The sequence below is a fragment of the Suncus etruscus genome, chromosome 19 (genome assembly GCF_024139225.1).
Source record: "Suncus etruscus isolate mSunEtr1 chromosome 19, mSunEtr1.pri.cur, whole genome shotgun sequence".
Lineage (NCBI taxonomy): Eukaryota > Metazoa > Chordata > Mammalia > Eulipotyphla > Soricidae > Suncus > Suncus etruscus.
The window spans coordinates 13,184,435-13,211,770 of record NC_064866.1 but is presented as its reverse complement, the minus strand read 5'-3'; the positions used below and the strand labels follow the sequence as shown (position 1 = coordinate 13,211,770).

The 27,336-nt window shown below is 34.6% G+C and overlaps 1 protein-coding gene and 2 non-coding genes across 3 annotated transcripts in view; 2 read left to right on the top strand and 1 right to left on the bottom strand.

Moving 5' to 3' along the window:
• The window catches only part of ABCD3 (ATP binding cassette subfamily D member 3), a 544,096-nt gene that overhangs the window by 13,154 nt on the left and 503,606 nt on the right, over window positions 1-27,336 (bottom strand). Inside the window, exons 5-14 of the mRNA XM_049765701.1 lie at window positions 21,965-22,053; window positions 14,307-14,376; window positions 12,078-12,175; window positions 11,223-11,346; window positions 9,786-9,842; window positions 5,669-5,811; window positions 5,106-5,175; window positions 1,764-1,833; window positions 1,556-1,653; window positions 1,258-1,349 (exon numbers count right to left, since the gene is read on the bottom strand). Coding sequence (XP_049621658.1) covers window positions 1,258-1,349; window positions 1,556-1,653; window positions 1,764-1,833; window positions 5,106-5,175; window positions 5,669-5,811; window positions 9,786-9,842; window positions 11,223-11,346; window positions 12,078-12,175; window positions 14,307-14,376; window positions 21,965-22,053 — 911 coding nt within the window. The remainder of the gene's footprint in view (window positions 1-1,257; window positions 1,350-1,555; window positions 1,654-1,763; window positions 1,834-5,105; window positions 5,176-5,668; window positions 5,812-9,785; window positions 9,843-11,222; window positions 11,347-12,077; window positions 12,176-14,306; window positions 14,377-21,964; window positions 22,054-27,336) is intronic.
• On the top strand, window positions 10,703-10,830 carry LOC125997811 (small nucleolar RNA SNORA51). Its single transcript, XR_007491827.1, has one exon. It is a non-coding gene; the product is annotated as a small nucleolar RNA SNORA51 (small nucleolar RNA).
• Window positions 18,907-19,013, top strand: LOC125997635 (U6 spliceosomal RNA). The gene has a single exon (XR_007491675.1). It is a non-coding gene; the product is annotated as a U6 spliceosomal RNA (small nuclear RNA).

The window sequence follows — 27,336 nt, the reverse complement described above, 5'->3', positions numbered from 1 at the left end:
AAGTCTGGGAAAATCTGAAGTCCTATTTCTTCTAGAGCTTTTTTACATTAGTGTTCCTGTTTTGTTTGGGGGACCATCCTGGTAGTGCTCAGGATCAAACTTGGGCTTCTTACATGCAAAGCATGGGCTGAGCTAGTTTTCCATCTCATATCATAGTGGTTTTCTGCACCATATTTTATGCACTATAACATGCCCTTTATATTATACCATACTATTTTATGGTATGAGAACAAATTTTACTAGACTAAATGATCATATTTTTACAAAATAACTTTTCATTTCTTGGCATTAAAATCAACTTCAATCAATGTAGGCAAACCCTTGGCTCTTATAAAGAAATAAGAGCATACTAGAAGGGGTATGGTGGCGGAGAAGGAGGAAGTAAACTTAGGAAAAATGATCAGAGGCTTGAGTTCTTTGGAGTATAGCGATAAGGTATAAGTACACATCAAACTCTGAGTCAACACTATTGTAAACATGTGTTCCATATTACAAGAACTAAACTTTTAAAATGAGATTGTTAGGGAGATGGAGTGGAAGGAAACCAGAGACAATAGTGCAGGGACACTGACAATTGGTGATGGGTTCAAAGTCTAAATGAATACTGTGTGTCTGAATCTCTATTAACAGCATTGCAAATCATGGTTCCTAAATACAAAATATAAATAAAATAAGCTTCATTGTTGTTTATTTGTTCTGCTAGTCTTCCAATATCAAAGATAAAAAAAAAAAAATAAGTATACCTAGGGGCTGGAGTGGTGGCGCAAGCGCTAGGGCGCTTGCTTTGCACGTGCTAACCTAAGACAGACGACAGTTTAATCCCCCAAACCCCTGGCATCCCATATGGTCCCCAAGCCAGGAGTAACCCTTGAGAGTCATTGGGTGTGGCCCAAAAAACAAAAAAACAAAAAGTGAATCTAAAAGACAAAAGATTCCAAGTGAGAAAATTCTATTCGTTAAAACTTAATTTTCTGTGGATTAAGGAAATACTACCATGATTCAAGTCCCCCCACTTAACTGAACACTAATCCAAAGAGAAGACAGTATGAAAATCTAGCTCAAAATAGCTACTATAAGGAAACATAAAAAATTTATTTTCAGAGCAAAATCTTAAATTTTCTATCAAAAATAGCTACAAGGAGTAGAAAATAGGAATTTACTAGCCCTTAAACTTAAACTCAACTGGGTTACATCATAAAAGAGAATATAATTTTTAAAAACTTATTTTCTATAGCTGGGCATTATTAGAACTCTTACCCAGCCAATCTAGTCATTTCTCGGCCAGCCAAAACTATTCGACCCAAAGCTTGAGACATTCGCAAAAGCATTCTCCCACTTTGGTAGTAATCCTACAAACAGAAATAAATGTTAGCTTTAATGTACATTTCTGAAATTAAAATCTAGGCTTTTTTTACTTTTTTTTAATGTACTGCTACTTAAATTTTCAGTGTATTGCTATTATTAGTGTACTACTTCTTTTTTCAATGTATTGCTATCTGAAATTTCAATGTGTTTAGATTTTCATCGTATTGCTATTTTTAGTGTACTACTTTACCTCCAGAAGTTCTGCATGCGTACTCTTGAGATGGCGAGGATGAGACAGATCTAGGAAAGGACGACTGACAACGAGATAACCAACAACAGTGGCAAAATCTGAAATGAAACAAGCAAAGTTTGTAAGATGTATATTATATTAAATATTGATTAAACCTTTATATTAATAAGAATTATATACTTCACAATTTCCCACAAATGTCACCTACATTTGGCGATTATGCTGTCAACGAAGCCCATAGAGAACCGAAACAAAATGAAATTATGTAGGTGCTCCACCTGGCAGAAAGCAAGAAGAAAAAAGACATTTTTTCTAACTGTATTAAAAAAAAATAGATTCTACAATTGAGATAAAAGAAACTGAAATTTATTTATCCAATCATTATTTAATGAATGTTTATGAGCCGGTGGTTCTGAACTTCCTATTTCACTGAACACAATGACCAAAGAGTAGATATTAAATAGTTCATGAGACCATTTTATGCAAAGAGAATAACATTAAAAATTAAAATAAAAAATTAAAATCAATGCGGTGTCCTCTGTGTGTGATAATGTATTACAATATTGTCATATATATAAATACTAAAACTGATCAATACTCAAAACATGAAGATCAGAAGGAAGGATGAGCTAATTCAGATCCCATCACTCGTGCTTTCTCTTGGAAATACAATCTGAACACTACATTTGAGTTCAAATATTATTCTCAATCTGAACAGAGTGCTAATATAAATCAGCACCAGGCAACCTGAATCTTACGAGTCAGCTTAATCAAAACATGTGTAGTCATTCAAAATTACAAGTCTAAAAATTATTTTATTTTTAGTGTAATTTTCATCTGTCAGATCAGTCAAGGCTCTTTTTGTGAGCTTTATCATAAAACTCATCTGCTTCTAATTTGCTCAGAAACACTGTTTCAGAAATACCAGTTTCTCAAATATGTTCCTGCCTTAAACTTTCCGCTTGCTATTCCCTCTACCAGAAATACTGTCTTCTACATATTTATATTTTGTAATAAATACTTCCAGTTGACATGGATTTCTGATTAAACGTCTCAAGAAAGAATCATTGCAAAACTAGGTAAAATAGTCCATTAAGAGCCTTCATCATTTTCTACCATTTTACCCCATCTACTTATTTACTGTGACATGATGCTGAACCACTCATTCTTCAATTCATTTCTATTTAATATAAAAATATCCAGTCATTTACATATAAAATGTAAACTAAACTATGGGTTTCCTGATTATAGGATAGATGACTCTCAGTCACCTTTTGCAAAAGAACGTAATGAAGGTCCTATTTCAGATTCCATATTCAACGTTGGATGGACAAGGTCTCTGAGATCAGAATTTATATTCTAATAAAGGACTCAAATAAGATAATACAGGTTATGTTTCATGCTATTAAAGAATTAGATAACTAAAACCAGGAGTAACAGGTGGAGGCCATTTCAGATAGACCAATTAGAGAAGGCAAAGACCTCAGGAATGTTAGGTTTGAGGCTGAATTCTAAAGGAAAATCTACAGTGAGCTAGTAAACTGCAGTTCCTTGCTAAATTACCTTAAAGCATTCATCCAAGAGAATGCTCAAAGTTAAGTAATATAATGTTAATATAAGGCAAAAATCAAATTTCTGAAACTCTTAAATGATAATTTTAACTTTTTTAAGTCATCTCAAATATATGCATTCTAATATATACATGTATATTATATTTAGTTTCACAAACTTCCATTAAAACATAAGATCCTTCAAGGCAGGATTTTATCTATCATGTTCACCACTGTTATCCCTACTGCTTAGAACAAGCATAGATACCTAAATGACATTCATTATCTTTTACATGAATAATAAACAATATTAAGTTCAAATTATCCAAGTGGTAAAAAAAATAAAAACTACATTTCCACAAAAAAAGTGATGGAAAAAAAAGAAATAAAAGATGCCCTGCACTCCAAATTCAGCCTGAGCTGTATAGTATCCCATAACTACACCCATTTATTTGTGTCTTATGCAAGTGTTATGTGTATAGTTTGCACATTTGCATATATGGGGACTTTTTTTTTTTTTTTTTTTTTTGGTTTTTGGGTCACACCAGGCAGTGCTCAGGGGTTATTCCTGGCTCCAGGCTCAGAAATTGCTCCTGGCAGGCACGGGGGACTATATGGGACGCCGGGATTCGAACCGATGACCTCCTGCATGAAAGGCAAACGCTTTACCTCCATGCTATCTCTCCGGCCCATATATGGGGACTTTTAATGAGATGTAAATAATTAAAATAAACCAGAAGACAGAAAAAATTTGCTGAGCCCATTCTAAATAATAATGTTCACGGTATTTTTCTGAATACTACAGGAGAAAATTCTTTTTATAGGGATATTAATCATTAAGACTCAAACTCTGAAACAAATCATTTGAATATCCACTAAAAAAAATGATCTTCTCAGATTGAACAAAATTACTTAAAACTTTCATTTTCACTTTCATAAAAATATGTTATTTCTGACATTATGTAGCAGTGTATCACAAATGAAATTCATCAAAATGCTACAACTCTTTCTTTGTTGCAACTGATAACTAGCAACTCTAAAGTGAGCAAGAATATACATGTTAAATATTATGTACACCTGAGTGATGAGAGAGCCTTGCCCATCTTATATTTAAGCAAAACAAGTGATAATAAGTTTTTGGGTTTTTTTTTAAATAATTTCTTTATTTATGCACTATGGCTACAAAATAACAAGTCTTGTTATCACAGGTACCCAAGAAGTAACTTCTATAAAAATTCAATGACAATTATTTTTTAATAAATCAAACCCATTCTTATATTAAACAGCTTAATATAAGTTGTTAAAAAATTAAAAATAAGGGGCCGGAGAGATAGCATGGAGGTAAGGCATTTGCCTTTCATGCAGGTCATCGGTTCGAATCCCGGCGTCCCATATGGTCCCCCGTGCCTGCCAGGAGCAATTTCTGAGCCTGGAGCCAGGAATAACCCCTGAGCACTGCCGGATGTGACCCAAAAACCACAAAAATAAATAAATAAATAAATAAATAAATAAATAAATAAATAAATAAATAAAAATAAAAATAAATATTATTTATTAAAATAATAGTATTTGTTAAAAAATAAAATAAATACAAATATAGATATCTTCATTTATACAAAGATTTTTAATCATTTTTATTGTGACCAAAGTCAATTACGAATCTTTCACATTAATATTTAAGGTACATAGTGACAATGAGGGGGCCGGAGAGATAGCTTGGAGGTAGGGAGTTTGTTTTTGTTTGCCTTACATGCAGAAGGACAGTGGTTTGAATCCCAGCATCTCATATGGCCCTCCCGAGCCTGCCAGGAGTGAATTCTGAGTGTAGAGCCAGGAGTAACCCCAGGTGTGGGCCCCCCCCCCCAAAAAATCTCCATAGTGACAATGAATCAGGGCTATACAAGATTTTTAACTGGTATTATAGATATATCTATGTATCTTGACAAAGACCCACTTATTTTTTCCCCATAAATATGTGAGTTTCAACCATTTTAGCTTACCAGTTTTCTGAAGACTGAGTGGATAGTCAGTTTTTCTCTTTTATTCCCATTGTAAAAAGCAATTTCTTCACTATTAAAAAAAATTTAGCAATTAATTTTAACATTATTATGACTAAAAATAACTCAAATATAATACCTGATGATTGTATAATTATATTTAAATAAACATTTTCTAAATAATGCTTATCAGATCTAACTCAAGCCATGATCTAAACTTGAAACCCTAGTCCTGGCTCAAGGTCTACTACAATAAGACTAGGATACTGAAGCAATACCAAATATTGTCTCAAAACAATATTGATGGATAAACTGAAAAATAGCATGAGTTGTCTTTTAAGTGAATATGGGTGCACTTAAACTGTGCTTAATTTCAAATAGAAAATAATCAAGAAAAGTACAGAGCTTAAAAAAGATTCAAAATATAAATTACTGCATTCTATAAATCTGTTATCCTTCATAACGCACATTTTTAAGACTTAAAAAAAACACAAACACAATTTCAGTGACAGTTTTAGAAGACTTTTTTTAGTACAACCTAACAGACTTAATACATTTCTGTTTACCTATTTGTGATGAGCCGGGAATTGACATATCTATATTCTCCTTCATACTTCTGCTCAGTTATTGTCATTTTACCAATAGGTCTTCTAAGTCGAGTCAGAAATAACCCAGATATTACCAAATATGCCATCATACTTGTTGGGCCCTATTATTATAGGGAAAGAAAAAAATAATTTTAAGAATAATAATGCATTCACCAGATATAACACACACAACTTCTATTATGAATTCCAGTGACTTGGAGAGATGTTCTTTTGATTAATTTTACTGTATCTCTTCTCTAAAATATATACACTGGGCCCCTAAGTCTCCTTATTCTTCAACCTCTAGCTCATCCCTTTGTTCTTTTAATTTGCTCACCTAAATATTCCTAACTGTATTCCTCATATTGTGATGCCTAAAATTCTTCTGGATATCTAGTATTACCTTAAGAATCCACAATCACTCAGACCCCTTTTTTCCCTAATTATTGAATGTTACTTCGCAGATTAAATTTGTTTCTCTAAGGCTGTCAGTCTCAGGAATTCAAGATACTGTTTCCAAATAAGTACTATACATTTCAGTCATGTGGGAAATTGGACAATTGTTCTTTTTAAGAGCCACATAGCATTCCATTGTGTATATGTAAGTACATTTCTTAATCAATTCATCTGTAATTAGACATTTGGGTTATTTCCATATTTTGGCTATTGTATTAAATACAACAATAAATATAGGTTGCATATCTCCTTTCAAATTAATGTTTTTATGCTTTGGTCATAGATTTCAAGAAATGAATGGTATTGCTGGGTCATACAGATTTTCTATCTCTAATTCTTAGATTGATCTCCATATATTGCTTTCTATGAGCCTAAACCAGACAACATTCCCAACAACAGCAGGTGAAAATTTCCTTCTCATGATAACCCTGCCAATACTGGCTGATTCCATTACTTTTTTGGCATGTGTTATTCTCAACATGAGATGATATCTCAGTGTTGTTTCGATTTGAATTTCCCTGATCATTAGTGATAATGATCTCTTTATCAATTGCCTCTTGGCCATTCATAAGTCTTCTCTGGAAACTCTTTGTTCATCTTTCTCCAGTTTTAAAGAGATCATAGGATTTTTTTCTTGTCAGTTTTGAAGCTGCTCTATATTCAAATTTTTGTTATCAGCCTTTTTATCTAATGTATTGTGTGAAAATATCCCCACCCATCCAGTAGGTTGTCCTTTTAATTATAGCTGGAGTTTCTTTTGCTGCGCAGACTTCTGAATTTGATGAAAGAGCCTTTTTTGTTTGTTTGTTTGTTTGTTTTGTTGTCCCTGCCTCTGGACATCCCATTAGAGACACCTCTCTAGTCAAATTCCAGAGAGTTCTGCAGGTGTTTTCTTTAAAGTATTTTATGGATTCTGGTCTAATTTTGAGGTCTTCGATCCATTTGAGTTTACTTTAATTAATGGTGTGAGATAGGGTTCCAATTTTTACATGTGGATATCCAGTTTTCTCAAACCATTTGATGACTGAATTTTCTTTGCTCTTTATATATACTCAGTTCCTTGACTATAAATCTGGTGGTTTAACTAAAGACTCTCAATTCTGTTAATCTGTAGATAGACCTTTATTCCAGTACCATGCAGCATTTTTCTTTTCTTTCTCTTTTTTTTTTTTTTTTTTTTGGTCACACCCGGCAGCGCTCAGGGGTTCCTCCTGGCTCTATGCTCAGAAATTGCTCCTGACAGGCACAGGGGACCATATGGGATGCTGGGATTTGAACCACCAACCATCTGCATAAAAGACAAATGCCTTACTTCCATGCCATCTCTCGGCCCCCATGCAGCATTTTTAATTGTTAGTTTGTAATAGAGTTCAAAGCTGGAAAATGTAATGCCTCACACCTTTGTTTTTATCTTTGGACTGCTTTGGCTATTTGGGAAATTTCAGGTTTCCACACAACTTTTTGGGGGGATTTTGGGCGACAACTGGCAGCACTCAGGGGTTACTCCTTGGCAGGCTCGGGAGACCATATGAGGTGCCAGGGATCAAACCCGAGTCCATCCCGGGTCAAATGTTCTACCACTGTGTTATCACTCTGGCTCCTGTTCCACACAAAAGTTAATACAGTTTTGTTCCAAGTCTTTGAAAAAGCCATTAACATTTTAATGGGTTACTCTATAAATCAATATAATATTTTGGGTGGATATCACAGTGACAATGTTGATTCTTCCAATGCATTTAACAGTCAATGTCTTTCCATTTTCTGGTGTCTTTTTCTATTTTTCTTAGCAGTGATTTTTAGTTTTCATTGTATAAATCTTTTACCTCCCTTGTTGATTCTTAGGTATTTGATATTTGGGGGTACTATTTAGAAAAGGATGGTATTTTTAATTTGTTTTGTTTTGTTATCACATCTGGTGAATCTCAGTGGTTACTCCTGGCTCTGAACTCAGGACTTAGTACTGGCAGTGCTCAGGGGACCTCCTGGAATGTTGGGGATTGAATCCAGGATGGCCTCATGCAAGGTAGTACAGAGTTCTGCAGTACTACCAGCTCTTCTTAAATTTGTTTTCTTTTAGTTTTGTATAGAGATGCCAATAATTTTTATTAGTTAATTTTGCAACCTGCTACCCTACTATATTGGTTTATTATTTATAATACTCTTTGGTAAGGTTTTTAGAGTTGTCATGTTGACTGCAAATGGTGATAGTTTGACTTCTTCATTTCCAATCTGGATCCCTTTGATATCTTTTTTTTCTAATTCCTGGGTAAAGACTTCCAAAACTATACTGAATAAGCGTGATGACAATGGAATTCCTTGCCTTGAGTCTGATCGCAGAGGAAATGACTTCAGGTTTTCACCATAGAGCATGGTGGTAGCTGTGAGTTTGTTATAGATGTCCATTAATATCTTGAGCTATTTTTTTCCTATCCCTGTTTTTGGGGAGGATATTTTTTGCTGTTGTTGTTGTTTTGTTTTTTTCGGGAGGGGATTTTTAACATGAATAGTACTGAATCTGGTCAAGTCTTTTCTAAGCCAACTGATATGATCATAGCATTTTTATCTTTTGTTACAGTCATTTAAATGTATTTCTAATATTTTAAATTTCATTTTCATTTCTAATGGTTTATCCAAAACTTTTCTCAGATATTATTTTGCATCAATGAGTATATACATGTTTAGCATCAAAGCACTTTTCTTAAATTTTACTCAAAATGTACTCAAATTTTTCCAAGTATTTGATTCAAGGTAAATTAAAATACTTTAAAACTCTAAAGAAGTGGCTGCTACATAATCAGTGCACAGACACCCATGGTTTTTATATACACAAATAATGAAACAAGAAAAAAATAATCCCATTCACAATCATGCCTCAGAAAACCAAATACCCAAAAATCACCTTTACAAAACAGGTAAAAGACTTATACACAGAAAACCATAAAATACTTCTAAAGGAAATAAAACAGAGCACAAGAAAATGAAAACAAATCCTTTGTTCTTGGGTTGGAGAGGTTGTTATGTCAAAATGGTTGAAGATATAAATGGCACAGAAACAGTGGATGAAGGAAGCAGGTAGGCAATGTATTATAGAGAGTGGTGCTTAAATCATTTAAGCAAGAAGCTCTACCATTAACAGTAGTATAAATCAAGATGTCTAAAAGAAAAAAAAAAAATTTAAATAAATAGGAGCCAGAGACAGTACAGCAGGTTAAGGTTCTTGCCTTACACACAACTAAATAAAGATTCAATCTCTAGTATCCAATGTGTTGCCCTATAATTCTATCATACTATGCAGAAAAAAATCCTAGCTAGGAGTGACCCCTGGCACACAGTCAAAGGTGGCTTCAAAACAAAACAAAACAAAGCCACCCTAAAAATTAATTAAAAATACTACAAAACAGAAACCTCTAAAATATTATTCTATTTATATTGTGAAGTGAAAATCCTGCCAGGAGGGATCCTTGAACACACAAACAGATGTGGCTCCAAAACAAGACAAACCAAAAATTTAATTAAGAAAAAAAGAGACCTCCAAAACGTATTATTCTATAACAAAACTTTCTAACACACATCATGCAAAAACATGTTTAACTAGCCACAATGTATGATAACAATTTAAAAAAAAGAAAAGTAAACCCACCTGAGCTCCTATTGCACTTGTTAATTTGAAGATATACAAAGCAATGTCTAAAAATGGCTGCAAAATAAATATCAAATGTTATTAAAAAGAACAAATTTGCTTACTGATAGCTAATATCCATAAAATGCAATTCAATACATAACACATGATTATCAAGATAAGACTTCCAACTATTTACAGTACTCTAAAAGTATGTAGAAGTACATGAATAAATATATAAAAGGACAGCATTTTTTAAAGAAAAATATAGATAAACTGTCAATATCTTCTATCCATCTAATGGAAAAGACATTTAACCATTTCTCATCAACCAACTTGCAAAACCAAAAAAAGATTTGGTTTGACAACTTCAGATAATAACCAAAATAATCTGAGTTATAAAAGCAAATCTATTATTAGCCTTTCTCATTTTATATATCTTCATCTGTAAAACGAGAGGATCTTCCTATTCTTAATATAATCTTATTCTATTATTACATCATCACATTGGAGGTTACCTGACTACAATCAAATTTAAATGCAAAATAACCTTACTCAATCTATGAATCTAAAAAAAGATATTTTCCCATGACCAATATCCCAAGAGTCCTTCTTCCCCACCCCACACCAGCCTGTACTCTAGACAGGTCATGGGAATGTTGCATGTATTTAATATACATATTATGTATTTAATATATATATATTTAAAAAAATAAAAAAAAAAGATAAGGCCTCTCAATTCTTACCACAGGCTGTGTTCTTTTTTTTTTTTTTTGGTTTTTTTTGGGGGGCCACGCCCGGCAGTGCTCAGGGGTTACTCCTGGCTGTCTGCTCAGAAACAGCTCCTGGCAGGCACAGGGGAACATATGGGACACCGGGATTCGAACCAACCACCTTTGGTCCTGGATCAGCTGCTTGCAAGGCAAACGCCTCTGTGCTATCTCTCCGGGCCCAGGCTGTGTTCTTTACACTGACTGTATAGAAAGAGGAGGTACAGTAAATGCACCCCACATACACCTCAACAAAGGCCCTTTGCCTGGTCTGTATTGTGAATCGGGGGACAAAAAAAATATATATATATATTTTTTTTTTGATATACAATTTAACATTTGAGAATAAGGGCTAGAACAATAGTACAACAGGAAGAATGCTTGCCTTGTATGTAACTGACCCAGGTTTAATCCCCAATAACCTATATAGTCCAAGTCCTACCAGGAATGATTCCTGAGCACAGAACTAGGAGTAAGCCCTGAGCGCCACCAGGTGTGGGGCAAAATAAAAACAAAAACAAAACAAAAATATATATATAAAGAAAAAGAAATAATATATATGTATATATATATTACTATTCAGACAACAGCAGCAGCTAGATATATTTTGATGTATTTCCCAAGAAACCCAAATCAATTCCATAAAACTTAAGACTTAAAGTCAACAAATAATAAAACAGAAACTTACCTTACTAAGGTTTGAGTATAGATCAACAACACTGTTACAAAATTTTTCTACATCTTGTGTAAGCAGCTGATCTGGATTAGCTATTCTATTGTCCAGATTTCCCATTTTATAATAGGTAAAAGCTCTAAAAAAAAAAAAAAAAAGGCAATAAGAAAGTGACTTTTAAAATATTGTTATCATTCTACACAGTGCAAATTTATAAAAATAAAAATCTGGAGGCAGAACATCCTAAAGACTATCCTAATTTATTTTAAAGATAACTGCATTTAAAGAATGACTTCCCAGTAGAATCAGTACTAGAATTCAAATAGCTTTCTCTCTCTAATTCTAGACCCAAGAACAATTTTGTTGATTAACACATCAAATATAAAAGGAGAACTCAGGGATAGATAGTACAAAGGTTAAATTGCATGTGTGGTATACAGACTAAACCTACTTGGTTACCTGGCACTACGAGGTATGGCTGGAGGGCCTCAGAGTCCCAGTAGGGTTGCCCAATTATTCCCTAGCAGCACAGCATTCACACTCAACTACAGGCTGAGTTGGCCAAGGAACATTGAATGGGCCCAACTCCCTCAAAAATAGTGCAACTCCTGGGGCCGGCGAGATAGCTCTAGAGGTAAGGTGTCGCCTCGCAAGCGCTAGCCAAGGAAGGACTGTGGTTCGATCCCCCCGCGTCCCATATGGTTCCCCCCAAGCCAGGGGGGATTTTTGAGCGCTTAGCCAGAAGTAACCCCTGAGCATCAAATGGGTGTGGCTTAAAAAACAAACAAAAAAAAAATAGTGCAACTCCTATAACTTCTAAACATTCACTTTCACTTTGAGAGTTTTTAATATAAAAATGGGATTACTTACTGGAGATACTCCTCATAGAGGTATTTAGTCAGTCTTACTCGAAAGCATAGTTTGAGCTCATTTAACCCAAACTTCAAGAAGTTATTAACCAGAGAGATCTAAAACAAACAAACACATATTATTTGTTTTGTGCCACTCCTATTTATTAATTATAATTTATATCCCTAAAGAGTATGATTTGTATAATTGACAGTCCTAATTGATATGATCCAGTTGTTTTTCTTCAGTTTGCAAAGATGCAAAAGAATATGCTTTAACAAATACAGAAACTGGTTGTGTTTCACTGACATGTTAAACTTTACTTTGAAACATAATTTGAGTATGTTAATATCATCATGAGACCATTTGGTTGGGTTTTGTTCTTTTTTGTTTGTGTGTGGGGGGTGAGAGGGCAAACAAAAGGCCAAATCTATCACCTTCTATCCTGTGTAAAGAACTTGATTTTACGAGTCTGAGCACTTAATGTTGCTATCTGCTATTTCCTATAATCCTAGACAACAGAATTATGTACATAGGAAATTTGTACTTGTTGTTTGGAATACTAATATTTTACTAATATCATTTTCCAGATCATTTCTACACTTAGCTTTACTACTTTCCCATCACCAAATAATTCTTCCAAAGTTATAAACGCAATTTATATAAAAATTCTTTTTAAAAAGTTTTCTAGGCTTCTAGGGCATTTGCCTTGCACATGGCCAACCCAGGATGAAGCCTGGTTCGATTCCCAGGACCCTATATGGTCCCTTGAGCCTTCCAGGAGCGATTTCTGAGTGCAGAGCCACGAGTAGTAAGCCCTGAGGGCTGCCGGGTATGACCCAAAACACAAAAAACAAAAACAAACAATAGTTTTCTTCAGTCTTTGATATTATGTTATCTCTATTTTAAAAGGTCTAAAAATTAAATATGCCCATACATAAGCTCTATTAACTAAATATATTCCACATTTCCTAACTGAAATTTTTTACAATCAAGTTTATCCTTTTGCCTCTATATTTAGAAAATAATCATAAAATCTTTATAGTACTAACATAGACAAGAATCAAGTTTCCAAAAAGCACTAAGAACTTTATAGTGCCAGATCCAGGACAATTAAATCCTGGCATCCCACATGCCCTCCCCCAACCCCCCAAGTTCCTGCCAGTAGTAATTTCTGAGTGCAAAGCCAGGAATAACCTGTGAGTGCTGTCGGATGTAAGCCCCCGCCAAAAATATATATATTTTTTTTTCTTTCAATTTCTGTACTTCTATCTTTAAATTTTTAAATATCTTTAAACACCGTGATTATAAAAATGATTGTAGTTGGATTTCAGTCATAAAAAGAATATCCTCATTCACCAGTGCAACACTCCCACCACCAATGCCCCCCCCTAAATTTTACACCAAAACCTTTTTTTTTTTTTTTTTTTTTGGCTTTTGGACCACATTCGGAAGGTGCTCAGTAGTTTCTCCTTGGTTCTGCACTCAGAAATTGCTCCTAGAAGTCTTGGAGGACCATCTGGGGGAACATATGGGATTGCCGGGAATGAACCCAAGTCTGACCCAGTCGGCCACATGCAAGGCAAACGGCCTACTGCTGTGCTATTGCTCTGGCCCCTAAAAACCTTTATTTTTTAATAAATTTCAATTTAGGGGGCTGGAGAGATAACATGGAGGACAGCAGTTCGAATACCGGCATACCATGTGGTCCCCAGAGCCTGCCAGGAGCGATTTCTGAGCATAGAGCCAGGAGGAACCCGTGACAGCTCCCGAGTATGACCCAAAAACCAAAACCAAAAAATAATAAAAAATAAATTTCAATTTAATTTTAACTACACTAATAGTTTAAGTTACTATAGCTGTTTAAAGCCTAAAGCATTGGTTCTCAAGCCGTGATTTTTTTTGCTCCACAGGATCAAAACTATTTAAGAATATGTGGTAAAGTCTAGAGGTATTTTTGATGGTCCCATATAAGGGAACCATCGTGGGATGTTACTAACCATTCAAGAAATGCTAACATAAATTTCTTCATTTCATCCACAAACACATACTATAAATTCAACTGAACCAAATATAAGCTTTCATTTTTATCTCAAGCATTAAGATTTACAAGAATAATTCATAAATTAAAAAACCAATTTTGAAATAAAAAGTATTACATATTTTTCACAAACTAAGTAAAAAGTCCTTAAAGATTTTAGTAACATGCAAATTTTTTTCTACGTAAAGATTTTTAAAAATTACACTTACGAGAGGCATGGCAGCAATGAAGTTGAATAAATATTTCTTGAAATCTTTCCTGCTACGACCAATGATACCACTGCAAACCATCACATGCAATGCATTAGTTGCACAGAAGCAAAATTTACGCTAAAAAACTTCCATAAACTCAAAAGTCACTCAACAACTTCTTTTGAATCAAAAGAATCGATAAAGAAGAAAAACATGCTAAATTTTCTTAAAAATACCTTTTGAAATTTCATCATTTTAAATAGCTTGCTTTGGAGATCACTTTAATATATAACAAACTAGTTCTTTTCTTAGGGAAAAATTACTTGTTTTTTGTTTTGTTTTGTTTTGTTTTGTTTTTGAAAACCTTAAGCTGTTCCTGCTGGTCTTTTATTTTTTTTAAGTAAAATTAGGTTTTATTGAGAGAAGAGCAGGGAGAGTGAAGGGGGAAGTGGGGAGAGAAGAAGAGGGAGAGATGAGGAGAGGGGGAGAGAAAAAGATTTGCTCAAGTTGCTCAAGAGAAAGTTGGGCTTCTCCAAAGGCAGAAAGTGCTCCATTATACTTCTAGCATGAAAGTAAGAAATTACACGTCTCAAGAGAGGAGATGCTGGTGCCACAGTGCAAGTGTGAACATGATGTTCATGGGTTGGCAACGCACATGAACGCAATTGCAACATATGGGCCAGGGAGCACACGTACCACTCCCCCGTCTTTTAAAAGAAAAGAAAAGTTCTGTGGACAAAGTTCTGTGGATGTGAGACATTCTGGGTTATACAAAGTTAAAATGTCTTTGGTCTTTATTAAAGGTCATCACAAAAATTCTTAATATGTGCATTTAAATAGATGCATTCCAAGTATCTCTAACAGCTGTGTAATAAATATTTTCTCTGACTTAAGAATTCAAAGAACATCTCTTAAGAAATGATACTTAGGAAAATTAGCAGTTTGATTTTGCTATTGCTTCTAGATTTTAAAAAAATTAATAATGAAGGTTGAACAAGAAAATAGGTCAAATAGAATCATACAAAAATGCTCATAACTATAAGAATCAAGAAACAAGAAAGAATTACAGCAGTACAACATGTTTAGCGGTTCAAATTAAAACTGTCTGAACCAAATTCAAAGTATTTCAGTGGTGCCAAGCTGTGAAACTCATGCAATCATGAAACTTTGGTAAAACACATGCTAACATTCAGCAATGGTTTACCATTGGAGTAGCAGCTATAAATTTAAAAAATGGTTTCTTGAATAAAGTCATATTTCTGCTTACTATTCCACTGAAAAAGAAAAGTAATAATTAGTAAAGAGTACAATAGTCCTAATTTTATAATAGGGCTGATTGTTACTTCTAAAACATGTAAGTATCAATATAAAAGAAAATCAGGTCATTTTTAAATGCTGTTTGTAGTTAAATCGATCAAAATAATTCTTTATGTCACACATAGCGGCAGCAATGTGTAAAGAATTCCCCAAAATATCATGAAAATACTGCGGTTTCTACCTTAAAGAAGGTAGAATCTTTTCTTTGAAGATTTCTTTTTTTCCTTTGGTAGCACTCAGGGGTGACCATAAGGGATGGTGGGATTCAAACCATCGTCCTTCTGCATGCAAGGCAAACAAACGCCTTTCCTCTATGCTATCTCTCCGGCCCCTCCATTAAGATTTCTACTAATATCTTTCCTACTAAGATTTGCCTATCCTCCAGTGATTAACCACTATTAACAATAGGCACAAAGGATGTAGAGGATATTTAAATGAAGAACAGAAGCCAGAGAGATAGCACAACCATAGGGCCGTTTGCCTTGTATGCAGAAGGACAGTGGTTCAAATCCAGGCATCCCATATGGTCCCCAAGCCTGCCAGGGGCGATTTCTGAGCATAGAATCAGGAGTTAGTGCCTGAGCACTGCTGGGTATGACCCAAAAAAGCAAACAAAAAAAAATTATAAAATAAAGAACATTAAAGACAATGAGAAGTCTCTGAAATCTTTTATCAAAAAATATATTAATGTAGCCCTACTTTGGAATAGAGGAACAGGCAAAGACAAAAATTTAATTTATGACTTTAGCAACCAGGTTAGAAAAATCTGATAATTCCTTATTTAAAGTATTCCATATTCTACATTCACAGTATTTTGGAACTTTTCATTTGACAAGCTGTCACAGTAGCAACTTAAAAGTAATTACTAAAGTTAAAGTGATCATTTCATAATTAGTAACTAAGTTAAAAGAATAAAGAAGTTCCTTTCCTTGAATTAGTTTTGCAACTTTCCTAAAAATTTAAAATGTATCAAAAAAATATTTTTTAAGTTTTTTAAAAGATTGTCAGTTTTTTTCTACATTTCATGAGCAAATTTTAAAAATCTGTGCCCAGGGCCAGTGATAGTAGAGAGTAGTTTGCCTTGCACATGGCCAATCCAGGTTTTATCCTCGAATCCCACATGTTCCTCTGTGCTCTGGCAGGAGTACTGGTTAATTCCTGAGTGTAGAGACAGGAATAACTTCTGAGCAAAGCCAAGTGTGATCCAAAAACAAAAATAAGACTACCCCTCCAAAAATAAGACTACCCCTCCATAATAGGCTCAACAGATTTACACTCCATTAAAATAAAATTAAGTCATATAAGCGTAAGGTTTCTTTTGTACATAATAATCAACTAAATATACATTATATTCTCTTAGCAAGGCATTTTCTCCTAGATATTGTCTTTAAGAAAAATTAGTATCTATCCTACTAAAATGGAAAATTCCAAGCTTAGACCAATAAATGATTCTTCTGGGTTATCAAAATACAAAATCATAAATAAAAGGAGAAAAACATTTAGATATAATCTCCTATACTGTACCATGATTGCTCAGGTCCTTTATAAGTAATATGTGATCAAGTCCACACAGACAGCCAATATGTTCATACTAATTTGTATATTTTTGCCACAAGTAATTAGCAAAAATCTAATGCTAGAAAAATTTGTATGTTTCTTTGTTTTTGGTGGCTCTCAGGGGTTGCTGCTGGCAGGCTTGGAGGACCTCATGGGATAACGGGATTCAAATCACCATCTGTCCTGGAATCAGCTGTGTGCAAACATTCTACCATTGTGCTAACTCTCAAGCCCCAGAATCTATATATTTCATTTCTTCAGCAGATATGACAATTATTTTATCAGCCAAGAAAAAAACATAAAATTTAAAAATATTAAATAATTGTGTAAAGGAGATAAATGTATTCTCTACGAGAATTTTAGAAAGGACGTAAAATACTGCACATATAAACCATAAAAATAATTTAGCAATAAAATTACTTTTCCTAAAGTTGATGTGCTAGCAGCAACAAAGGTGACAAACTAGCTGATAAACTAGGAGCAGTAACACTTCGATTATATTCGATTTAATCTGTTAAAGAATTCATCGCTAGATTATATGTACACACATATGCATTTATGCCAAATATTCCCACAGGAAAGTTGACATGACCAATTTTGTTTTTTGCCTGACAATACCTAATCTGGCTTCTGGCAAGTTGTTTAGGTCTCCTTTTTCAAAGACATACAATAGGGCCAGCAGTCAGAAACTGGGTGAGAACAACAGAGCACCAGGAAGGCAAAAGAAACAATACAGAAAATGAATAAAAAGTTATGTGGGGGTCAAAAATATAGGACACTTGTCTTGTATGCGGCCAACACAGGTTGAATCCCAGCACTTCATAATGTCCTCTGAGCCCACTAAAGGGGAACCCTGAGCACAGAGCCAGGAGAAAGCCAGAAATAATCACTGGGTGTGACCCAAAGACAAAAAACAATCAAAAATTAAAAAGAAAAGGTTACAGAGTTAAAAGGATGATTATTAAAGATAATTAAAAATATAAACAAATAGTTTCTGGAAATAATTATTCAGTAGGTGATAAAAGAATTCCTATAAATACCAGGAAATAAAAGTATGTCAGAAGTGATACAAAATGTTAGAGATAAAACAAAAATTGTGAAGTAAGAAACAGAGATAGGTAATGAATACACTTTACAGAAGGAGAGTCACATGTGATCATTGAACCAGATGGCACCCAAGCACCACTGGGAACAACCGGAGTGCAGAACTGCACATAGTCCCTAAGGACCATTGGGTGTGGCACAAAAGCAACATGAAACAGTAAAAGAAGGGGACAGAGCGGTGGCGCAAGCGGTAAGGCATCTGCCTTGCCTATGCTAGCCTACGATGGACCACTGTTCGATCCCCTGGCGTCCCATATGGTCCCCCATGCCAGGAGCGATTTCTGAGCGCTTAGCCAGGAGTAACAACTGGGCATCACTGGGTGTGGCTCAAAAACCAAAAACAAACAAACAAATAAACAAACAAAAAAAGTAAAATAATCAGATGGTCCATTTAAGGGGCCCAATGCTTTTAGTAAAGATTCCAGACAAATTCCTAAGAAAGAATTTTTTTTTTTTTTATTTCTCTGAATGAGGGCCGGAATGATAGCACAGCAGGTAGAGTGTTTGCTTTACATGCAGCTGACCTGGGTTTGCTCCCCAGCATCCCACATAGCCTCCCCAGGCTGCCAGGAATAACCACCATCAGGTGAGTACCACCAGGTGTGGCCCAAAAACAAACAAACAAAAAAAAACAATTCTCGTGCTCGCTTCGGCAGCACATATACTAAAATTGGAACGATACAGAGAAGATTAGCATGGCCCCTGCGCAAGGATGACACGCAAATTCGTGAAGCGTTCCATATTTAAAAAAAAAAAAAAAAAAAACAATTCTCAGAATGAAAAATGATGAACAAGTTCTAGGCTAAAAAGAATCCAAGTAGCACCCTAAACAGTGAAAGAAAAAGACAATTCGTCTTAACACTCAGAAAATGTTCCCAAATACAACAATACAACATTAACAATAAGGAAATAGTAATTAAGCTTTCAGAGGAGGACCTGGGGAGGAAAAGTCACTGTTCTAAAGAAGTGTATTAACATGTAATAAATAGGCCTCAATTCTCCTCAATTCTCAATATAGACATTAAGACAATTTTAACGTTGGCTCAGGTAAGAATCGGGAACTGTAAGACCGAAATGACTAATTAAATAAAAATCTCTAGGAAGAGACCTACTTAGAGCAGTTTCCAAAGTTCCCCAGAGAACTCTAAATTAATTTGCAGTCAAGGCTGAGAACTATTGTGCTCTCTCTCTCTAGTAACAGCACAATGTTATTTCTGATTTGAAATGTACAAATACAGGTAATTATCAACTCAGTATGAATACAAGAAATATTGTATCAAATCTCTAAGATCTCAAAATTTTGTTTCCCAGGATAGAGAGACAAATCAGTGGGCTCTGCACATCCTTTGTACGCAGGAGGGTTAGTCAAGCCCCAAAACCCAGTCCCTGAACAATGCTGGGACAAACCACTCAAGAGAGGCAGGACTAGCCCCAAAGCATTGCCAGGAGTGGCACAAACAACTAACAATAAAAAGAAACCAAAAAAATTCTATTCCTTGTATCTTTTCTCAGAACAACAACTTTCCAAAGCAAATAAACTGAAGAAAACAAAAGATCACTAAAACAGGTTAATACAAGAGAAAAAGACATAAGAAATTCCCAAAATTCTGTATAAACATAAAGCACTATTAGTGGTCCTAAATTGTAGTCAATCCTGATTAGACCAGAAAAATAAGAAAACAAGATAGAAGAGATAAATAGCAACAGATTATTTGGTGTATTTAATCATATCAAAATACTGAGAACAATTTTGGCTAAATACTTGAGCTGGATTAATGAGAAGGCAGCAAAAAAAAAAATTAAAGCTACTGATAATGTTATACTGTGTATGAAGCCTTATAACATGGAGGAATCCCAGTGACCTGGCCTACCAAAAAAACCTAAATTAGTACACACTTTCTTAGAAAACAGGTTACAAAACCTAACAAACCAATCACCAACCAAACTTCAGCTAGCTCATTTTACCCCCCTCCCAAAATATCTGTTCATCTAATAAGGAAACCTTCTTTTCATTTTCCATAATGCCTCTTCAAATACTCTAAGAAATTTACTCTTGCCTAAAATCCCTGAAGAGCATTCCACTCATTCTCAGACACCAGCCTTCCCCAATTCATGGATTCTTTTCCCCAATGAAGGACAACCTTGTAACAACCTTGTTACTATATGGTTTTAATTCTGTCATTTGATACTGTATGTCATTTGGTCTAACTAATATAAACCAGGGAAAACTATATAAACAAAATCTGCTTTAACAAAGTATTGTGATACAATGAAGATGAGGATGAGCCTAAACAGAAACTAATTCTCATCTTCCAAAATAGGTAATATATACTTTCTGAACAGTAAGAGGCCATTAAAACAACTAAGAGGAGAAAAATACAAGCAAAAGAGATAAATGGCTCTAAGAATGACATTATTTGTAGAAAGTATGAGGTATAGGATTGATGTATTTGTGATTAAGTACTATAAGGCTACTTGGCATTCAGCTATATATTATTTTGATTAAAAGGCTTGGTACTAACAGATTTCTGGGAGACTTGAATTAAATATGAGATACTTCATGATTTATACCTATTCAGATATATATGATTAAGCTTTTACTCCCTTAAAGATAACCAACCCTTTTCGTTTTCCCTAGAGTTAAGTCAGAAAATATGCATCATTCCTCTTTCTAAAATCCTTCAAGAAACAAATCAAAGATATGAAAAAAAAACAAGAAGCATTTATAAATAGTACACACTGTCATCCAAAGGTGTCCTACATTCAAATTGTTATTATGTGAAATATTGTGTGTATGTATGTGTGTGTGTAGGGCAGTGCGAGGGACACAATCTGGAACTCATACATGCTATGCACGCCCTCTTCAACTGAGCTACATTCTGTCATCAAATTCTTTACTAGCAGATGTTAAATTGACTATAACAAATATGTAGCAGTTGAAGATACAACAGTAGTTAAGACAATTTCCTTGAATGCAGCCAATCTGGTACTCCATATGGTCCCCCAAGTCCATCTAGGACTGAGTGATTCATGGGCATAGAACCAAAAGTATGCCAAAGCCAATGTGAAACCTCCACATCAAAGAGAGGGAGAATTTATATATATGTAAAGCAATAACTTCAGAAATTAAAGGAAATTTTTTTCCTAATAAACAATCTCGATATGAGTTCTTTTTGTTTTAGAGCCACAACCAGTGGTGCCCAGGGCTTATTCCTGGCTCTGTGCTCATGAAACAGGGATCAGTCTTAGTAAGAGCTTGGGGGGCCATATAAGGTGCATGGGTCAGCCACATACAAGGAAAGCACCCTAACCACAGTACTCTCTCCAGTCCAAGATTTTCAGCTTTATTATTTTGTTCCTAATTAACTCATTAATTTGAAACTTGATAGCCTTTTAAAATAAAAGAAAACTTATTATACTGCATTTTAATTTATTTACTAATCATTAAAATCCCTATAAACTGTCACCATATCAAGGCTTGGAACAAGTTCTCTCTCCTGTTCACCAATGTATCCTATATAAAGTCACATAGTTCATGGAGCATGGGAAACAGTAAATAGCTGTTAAGTAAATGAACTTGACCTGGGTCAAGTCTCATACCTAATTTATACTCTATTTCCTTCTAAATAAGACAATACCTATATATGAAACGAATTAGAATATCACAGATAATAGGAGGAAAGTAAATAGAAAAGTACCTTTCAATGAGTGTTCCATTTTGAATCATCCACACATCACAATATGTTCGAGAAACTAGCATAGCAGCAATAAGAATCAAGTAACCTGTCTAAAATAAACAAGAAATGGTAAATTAAATAACTGCACATTTTGGTTTATAAATCCAAAGGTTTATTCTAAATTTAATAAAGTTAGTTGATATTTTATTCATAGGCAATTTTAAAATGTAATTTCAAAAATTTGTAAATATAAATGAATACCATTTAATCTAATTTTCTAATCCAGAGTTCAAATCTGAATCCCTCCCAGGCAATTGAAATCATGTTTTATACAGATAATTAAGAGAAGTTAGTTTTATAACTTAGATGACTTACATCAAAGTGCACTGTGATTGTATTTTACTTTTAATATACAAATCAAAAATAAAAACGGCACCAGCTGCCAATACACACCCAAACAATAAAATAGTATTAAGGTCTAAAAGTTTGCCTTGGAAAAATGTGGTTAAATTAACCAGAAAACTAATAAATAAAATGTATTAGAGTGCCCTAGAACAGTGAGTGGATGAAGACACTGTTGTACATCTCACAATGAAATACTATGTAGCTGTTACAAAAAAATAAAATGATAAATTTGCTTACATAGGAATATATATGGAAAGTATCATGCTAAGTGAAATGAATCAGATAAAGAAGAGGACAGACATAAAGTGACTGTACTCATCTGTGGGATGAATAAAAATAGACAGCATGGTAATACTATCCAGAGACAACAGAAGCGAGGGCCAAGAGAACCAATTCATGGTAGATAGCTTGCCACAAAGAGCAAGGCAGTGCAGTTAGGGCAGAGAAGGGGCCACTAGGAAAATGATAATAGGAGATGATCAACTCTGGACCAGAACTAGGTGCTGAAAGGAGATAAAGTGAGAGGCATGATAGCCCTTCAGTAACAACACTGCAAATCAGAGTGTCTAAAAGGTTAAAAAAAAGGGGGGGGGGGAAGGATGGGAGAGAAAATAAAAATCCCCAAACAGGCAGGGGGGAAGGGCAATAGGGAAATTGGGACACTGGTGGCAGGAAATGTGCACTGTTGAAGGATGCAGTACAGAATATGAAAAAAAAAAAATCATGAACAACTTAGTAACTGGGAAAAGAACACCAAACTTATTTTGAACAACCTTGTAACCATGGTGTTTAAATAAAATACTTTTTTTTATGTATTAGAAAGCCTCACAGGACTTTTAATTTAATGGTTGAGACAAAACTTACACACACACATTCAGAAAAAAAGAATAAATAGAAATAAATATATAGCATATTTCTAGCACTTCATGAGATAAGCAGCAGGATAGAAAATTTGGAGTGGGAAAAGTGGGAAAATACAGTATTAGAAACAAGTGAAAAACGATAAAGGAAAACAAAGGAAAAAAATGAAGACAGTATTTCTGTCTTTATTTATTATTTTTTTTATTTATTATTCTGTCTTTATTTATTTCTTTAAATAGATGAAGGACAATATAAAAGATAAAACCATATAAATTATGGAACTTCATACCCAGCAGAGTTTAGGAACAAAATTATTGCAAACTTATGGATAAAATTCAATGCTAAGTGCTGTTTAGAGAGCATAACTTAGGCAATACTGTAAGGGTTTATGAAGGGAGAAAAGTATAAGGTTGAATGACTCGTAATGAGTTTGTTTTTTTCTGTCTAGATGAGAATCGATTCTCCAGCCTCCAGCACACACACACATACATATTTTCTAAAATTGGAAAAATATGATAATAACATAAAAGCTCAAGTCAGGAAATGGGAGAGTGCAGGGCAGGAAGTATTTGTTTAAAAATGCATTAATTGCAAAAGTACAGAACTGAAAAACAATTGTTTTGTTGTTGTTCGTGCAACATTCAGGATTCAAACCCAGCAGTATCTGAAGGTTGGTATCCCTATCATGGGGTCACAGAATGCATGAAGTGAGTCCAGTGTTTGACAGCTTTCTTACTTAAACCAGACTAAATGCCATTCCCCACCCCACCCCACTCCCAATAAATTATTGTTAGATTTTTTGTAAAGGTGAATGTACTGGAAAAAAGTGAGGCCAAAAATATTAACAGAATAAATGAAGCATAGGAAAGAAGATGGCCCAGAGAGATAGCACAGTGGCGTTTGCCTTGCAAGCAGCTGATCCAGGACCAAAGGTGGTTGGTTCGAATCCCGGTGTCCCATATGGTTCCCCGTGCCTGCCAGGAGCTATTTCTGAGCAGACAGCCAGGAGTAACCCCTGAGCACCGCTGGGTGTGGCCCAAAAACAAAAACAAAAAAAAAAAAAGAAAAGAAAAGAAAGAAAAGGAAAAAGAAAAAGAAAGAAGACAATGTTAAAAAACATCCATATCATTCAGCTGTAACAGGACTTGCTAGCTCAATGCCTACCAAAACTGATAGCATGGAAGATACCACCTTTTCACTCTCCCACCTAAGGAAAGTTAGGTATTCAACAACAAAAACTATTATTGACTTGAAATAAGTGAAATCAGTAGATATCACTTTAGACTGTTATTTTTAATTCAGACCTTAAATGCTATTTCAATCCTAAGTTATTTGAGGTATCAAGGTAACATTAGAACCCCTACTGCCCTTCTTTTGTGATTTCTATGAATGATGACCTCACACTTCACTTTCTTAGGCTAGGGTTAAAATTAGTATTTTCTAATATTACTTATAATAGATGCTTCAAGGTCCCCAAAATTATGAAAGGCAAAAAAAAAAAAAGACCCAGCTGGCAAGTATAAAGTCAGGAATGTGCTTTCTGGTGCCACCCACATGCATCCAACATAAACCACAACATTTTTTTTTCTCCAGCAACAGCAGCCAGGTGTGTGCAGTAATCACCACAAATAAAGTGGCCAACACAATGAAAACATGTGTGAGCACCTGGGACAGGGACGCAGCCCCAGGTGAGCACAAACAACAACCACCAGAATGTTTGTGAGCACTATAGCAAGAGTGTGAAACCCAGGGAGTATGTGTGCAAAAACAACCACAAATCTGCAACACCTGACGAGCATTATGGCTGTGAGTGCAATCATCCTAACCAGATGTGCAATCCCAAGTCAAACCATTCATGACTAAGTATGTATGTGACTCCAGAAATTCTCAACAACAAAATAATTGGGGGAAGAGAGAGGCAGGAGAAAACATTCATAAAATAACTCTGTAGCATGACTAGATCTAGACAAAACTGCCATGTTAAGCTCTTCTACCTACCTTACTATTTCCAGAGATGGATCTAATGTCTCACATTCATTTTTTACTCAACAACATTCAACTAAACCGTTTTATTAACAACGAACTGTTACTGATGTGGGGTGAAGTTGTGGAGTAATAATACATGAACTATGGGGCCGGAGGGATGCACGGTGGTAGGGAGTTTGCCTTGCACGAGGCCAACCCAGGACGAACAGTGGTTCAAATGCCAGCATCCCATATGGTCCCCGGACTCTGCCAGGAGTGATTTCTGAGTGCAGAGCCAGGAGTAACCCCTGAGCACTGCCGGGTGTGACCCAAAAACAAAAACCAAAACAAATAAAATAAAATACATGAATTATTCCTGGGAAGTTTATGTTTTAACTTAATGTTCAAATTCAAGTAGGTTACAGACTGAAAAATCAATTTTGGCTAAAGAACCACAGAAAATCATCACACAGAAGATAATGAGCACCAATTTATTTTAAAGCAAATGTTTCTATTCATGCAAAAGAATGTATACACACCATTATTCATTGTAGCACTCAGTTAAGATTTGAATCAACCTAGATGTCAAGTGTCGGGTGAATGAATCCTAAAGATGTAGCATATATACACAACGGAATACTACCCAACTGTAAGGAATGATGAAATCATGCAGTTTGCTACAACATGGAAGGAACTAGAAGATAGCATGTTAAATGAAGTAAGCCAGGAAAAAAAAATACACAGGATGTGGTATTTACAATAACTAGATGACGAGGAAATACAATGCTTTAAAGTGGGAATGTCTAAATCTCTTTATTCTCAGAGTACAGGGAGGAGATAGAAAGACATAAAGTGGAGGGGAGGAAGATAAATGATGGAGGTTAGAGGTCAAGGGAATTCAGATACAGCCGTGGTATGACAGAACTAAATATTCAAACAACACAGAACTAAATATGCAAATATTCAACAATGCTGAAATCATGAGACCAAACTTTCACAACCAAATTTTAAAATGGTGTTTTTCAAGATGGTGTGTTGGGAGAGTGAGTGAGGGGCAATGATAAGGGTGGAAGCCTGGGAACATTTTTTTTGGTGGAAGGAAGCTGGCATTGATCATGGGATTGGTTCTGGAATGTCTAAAACTCAGCTATGACTAAATAGTAAATCACACTGCTGTAATAAAAAAATTAAAAGAAAAGGAATATTTTATGTTGGAAATGTTTTATTATTAATACTGCTTAAATATCTACAATAAGTAAAAGACGAATAAAAAACTATTGATGTAAAAAAGTAAATAAAAAATAAATTTTCTGTTGGAAGTGAAAAAGACAGGGTGTCACAGACACAATGTCAAAAAAGTATGAAAGACTGTGGTCTGACTATATTATAGTGTAGAATCTTTTAAGCTGGTGATAGGAAAGGAAGGTGTCAAAATCAAGTTGTGATTTGCCCTAGAATAAGAAAAAACAATGTTCTGGTAAAAATTTTAGAAATTCCAGTTAAAAGAACAAGCAGCAAAAAAGATTAAGAGAGAGCAGCAGTGTGCTCTGATTTTATTAAAATATATGCTCTCATATAAGGCCATAGACCCAAGTAAGGACAGAAGTTCTGTGTGGAAGGCTAAGAGGCACCAAGAGGAAAAAAAAAAAAAAAAAGAATTCCTCTACGTTTTCCAATTTTTTTTCAAGAAATGCTGTATGTATGTATACTGTATGTATAATGTACATATGTATGTATACTGTGTGTAATTTATGTATTTGTACATAGGGGATGCTTGTGTTTTCAAGAATTTCTAAGGAGAGAATAACACAATGCTAAACTGAAAGGGACAGGGACAAAGTCCAGAATGATGGAGATATATATGTTCTCGCTGGGAATTAGTGCCTTTGAGAACATCTTATCTTTCTCTTGCTACTAATGGATTACAAGGTTAATATTTTTAATATTTGAACAATGGGAATTATTATGCTCATAAAATAAATTTGGCAGTAAGACTATAAAAGGAATATTGTCTAAAAGGAGAGTAACTAAATGATATTATAATTTGTAGGTACAAATATTTTTAAAAATTTTAAAAAATTATCAGAACCTATGACTAAATATACAAGGCAAGAGGAAAAGAAGTCAGACAATATTTCTAAATGTGTGAGGATAATATTGAT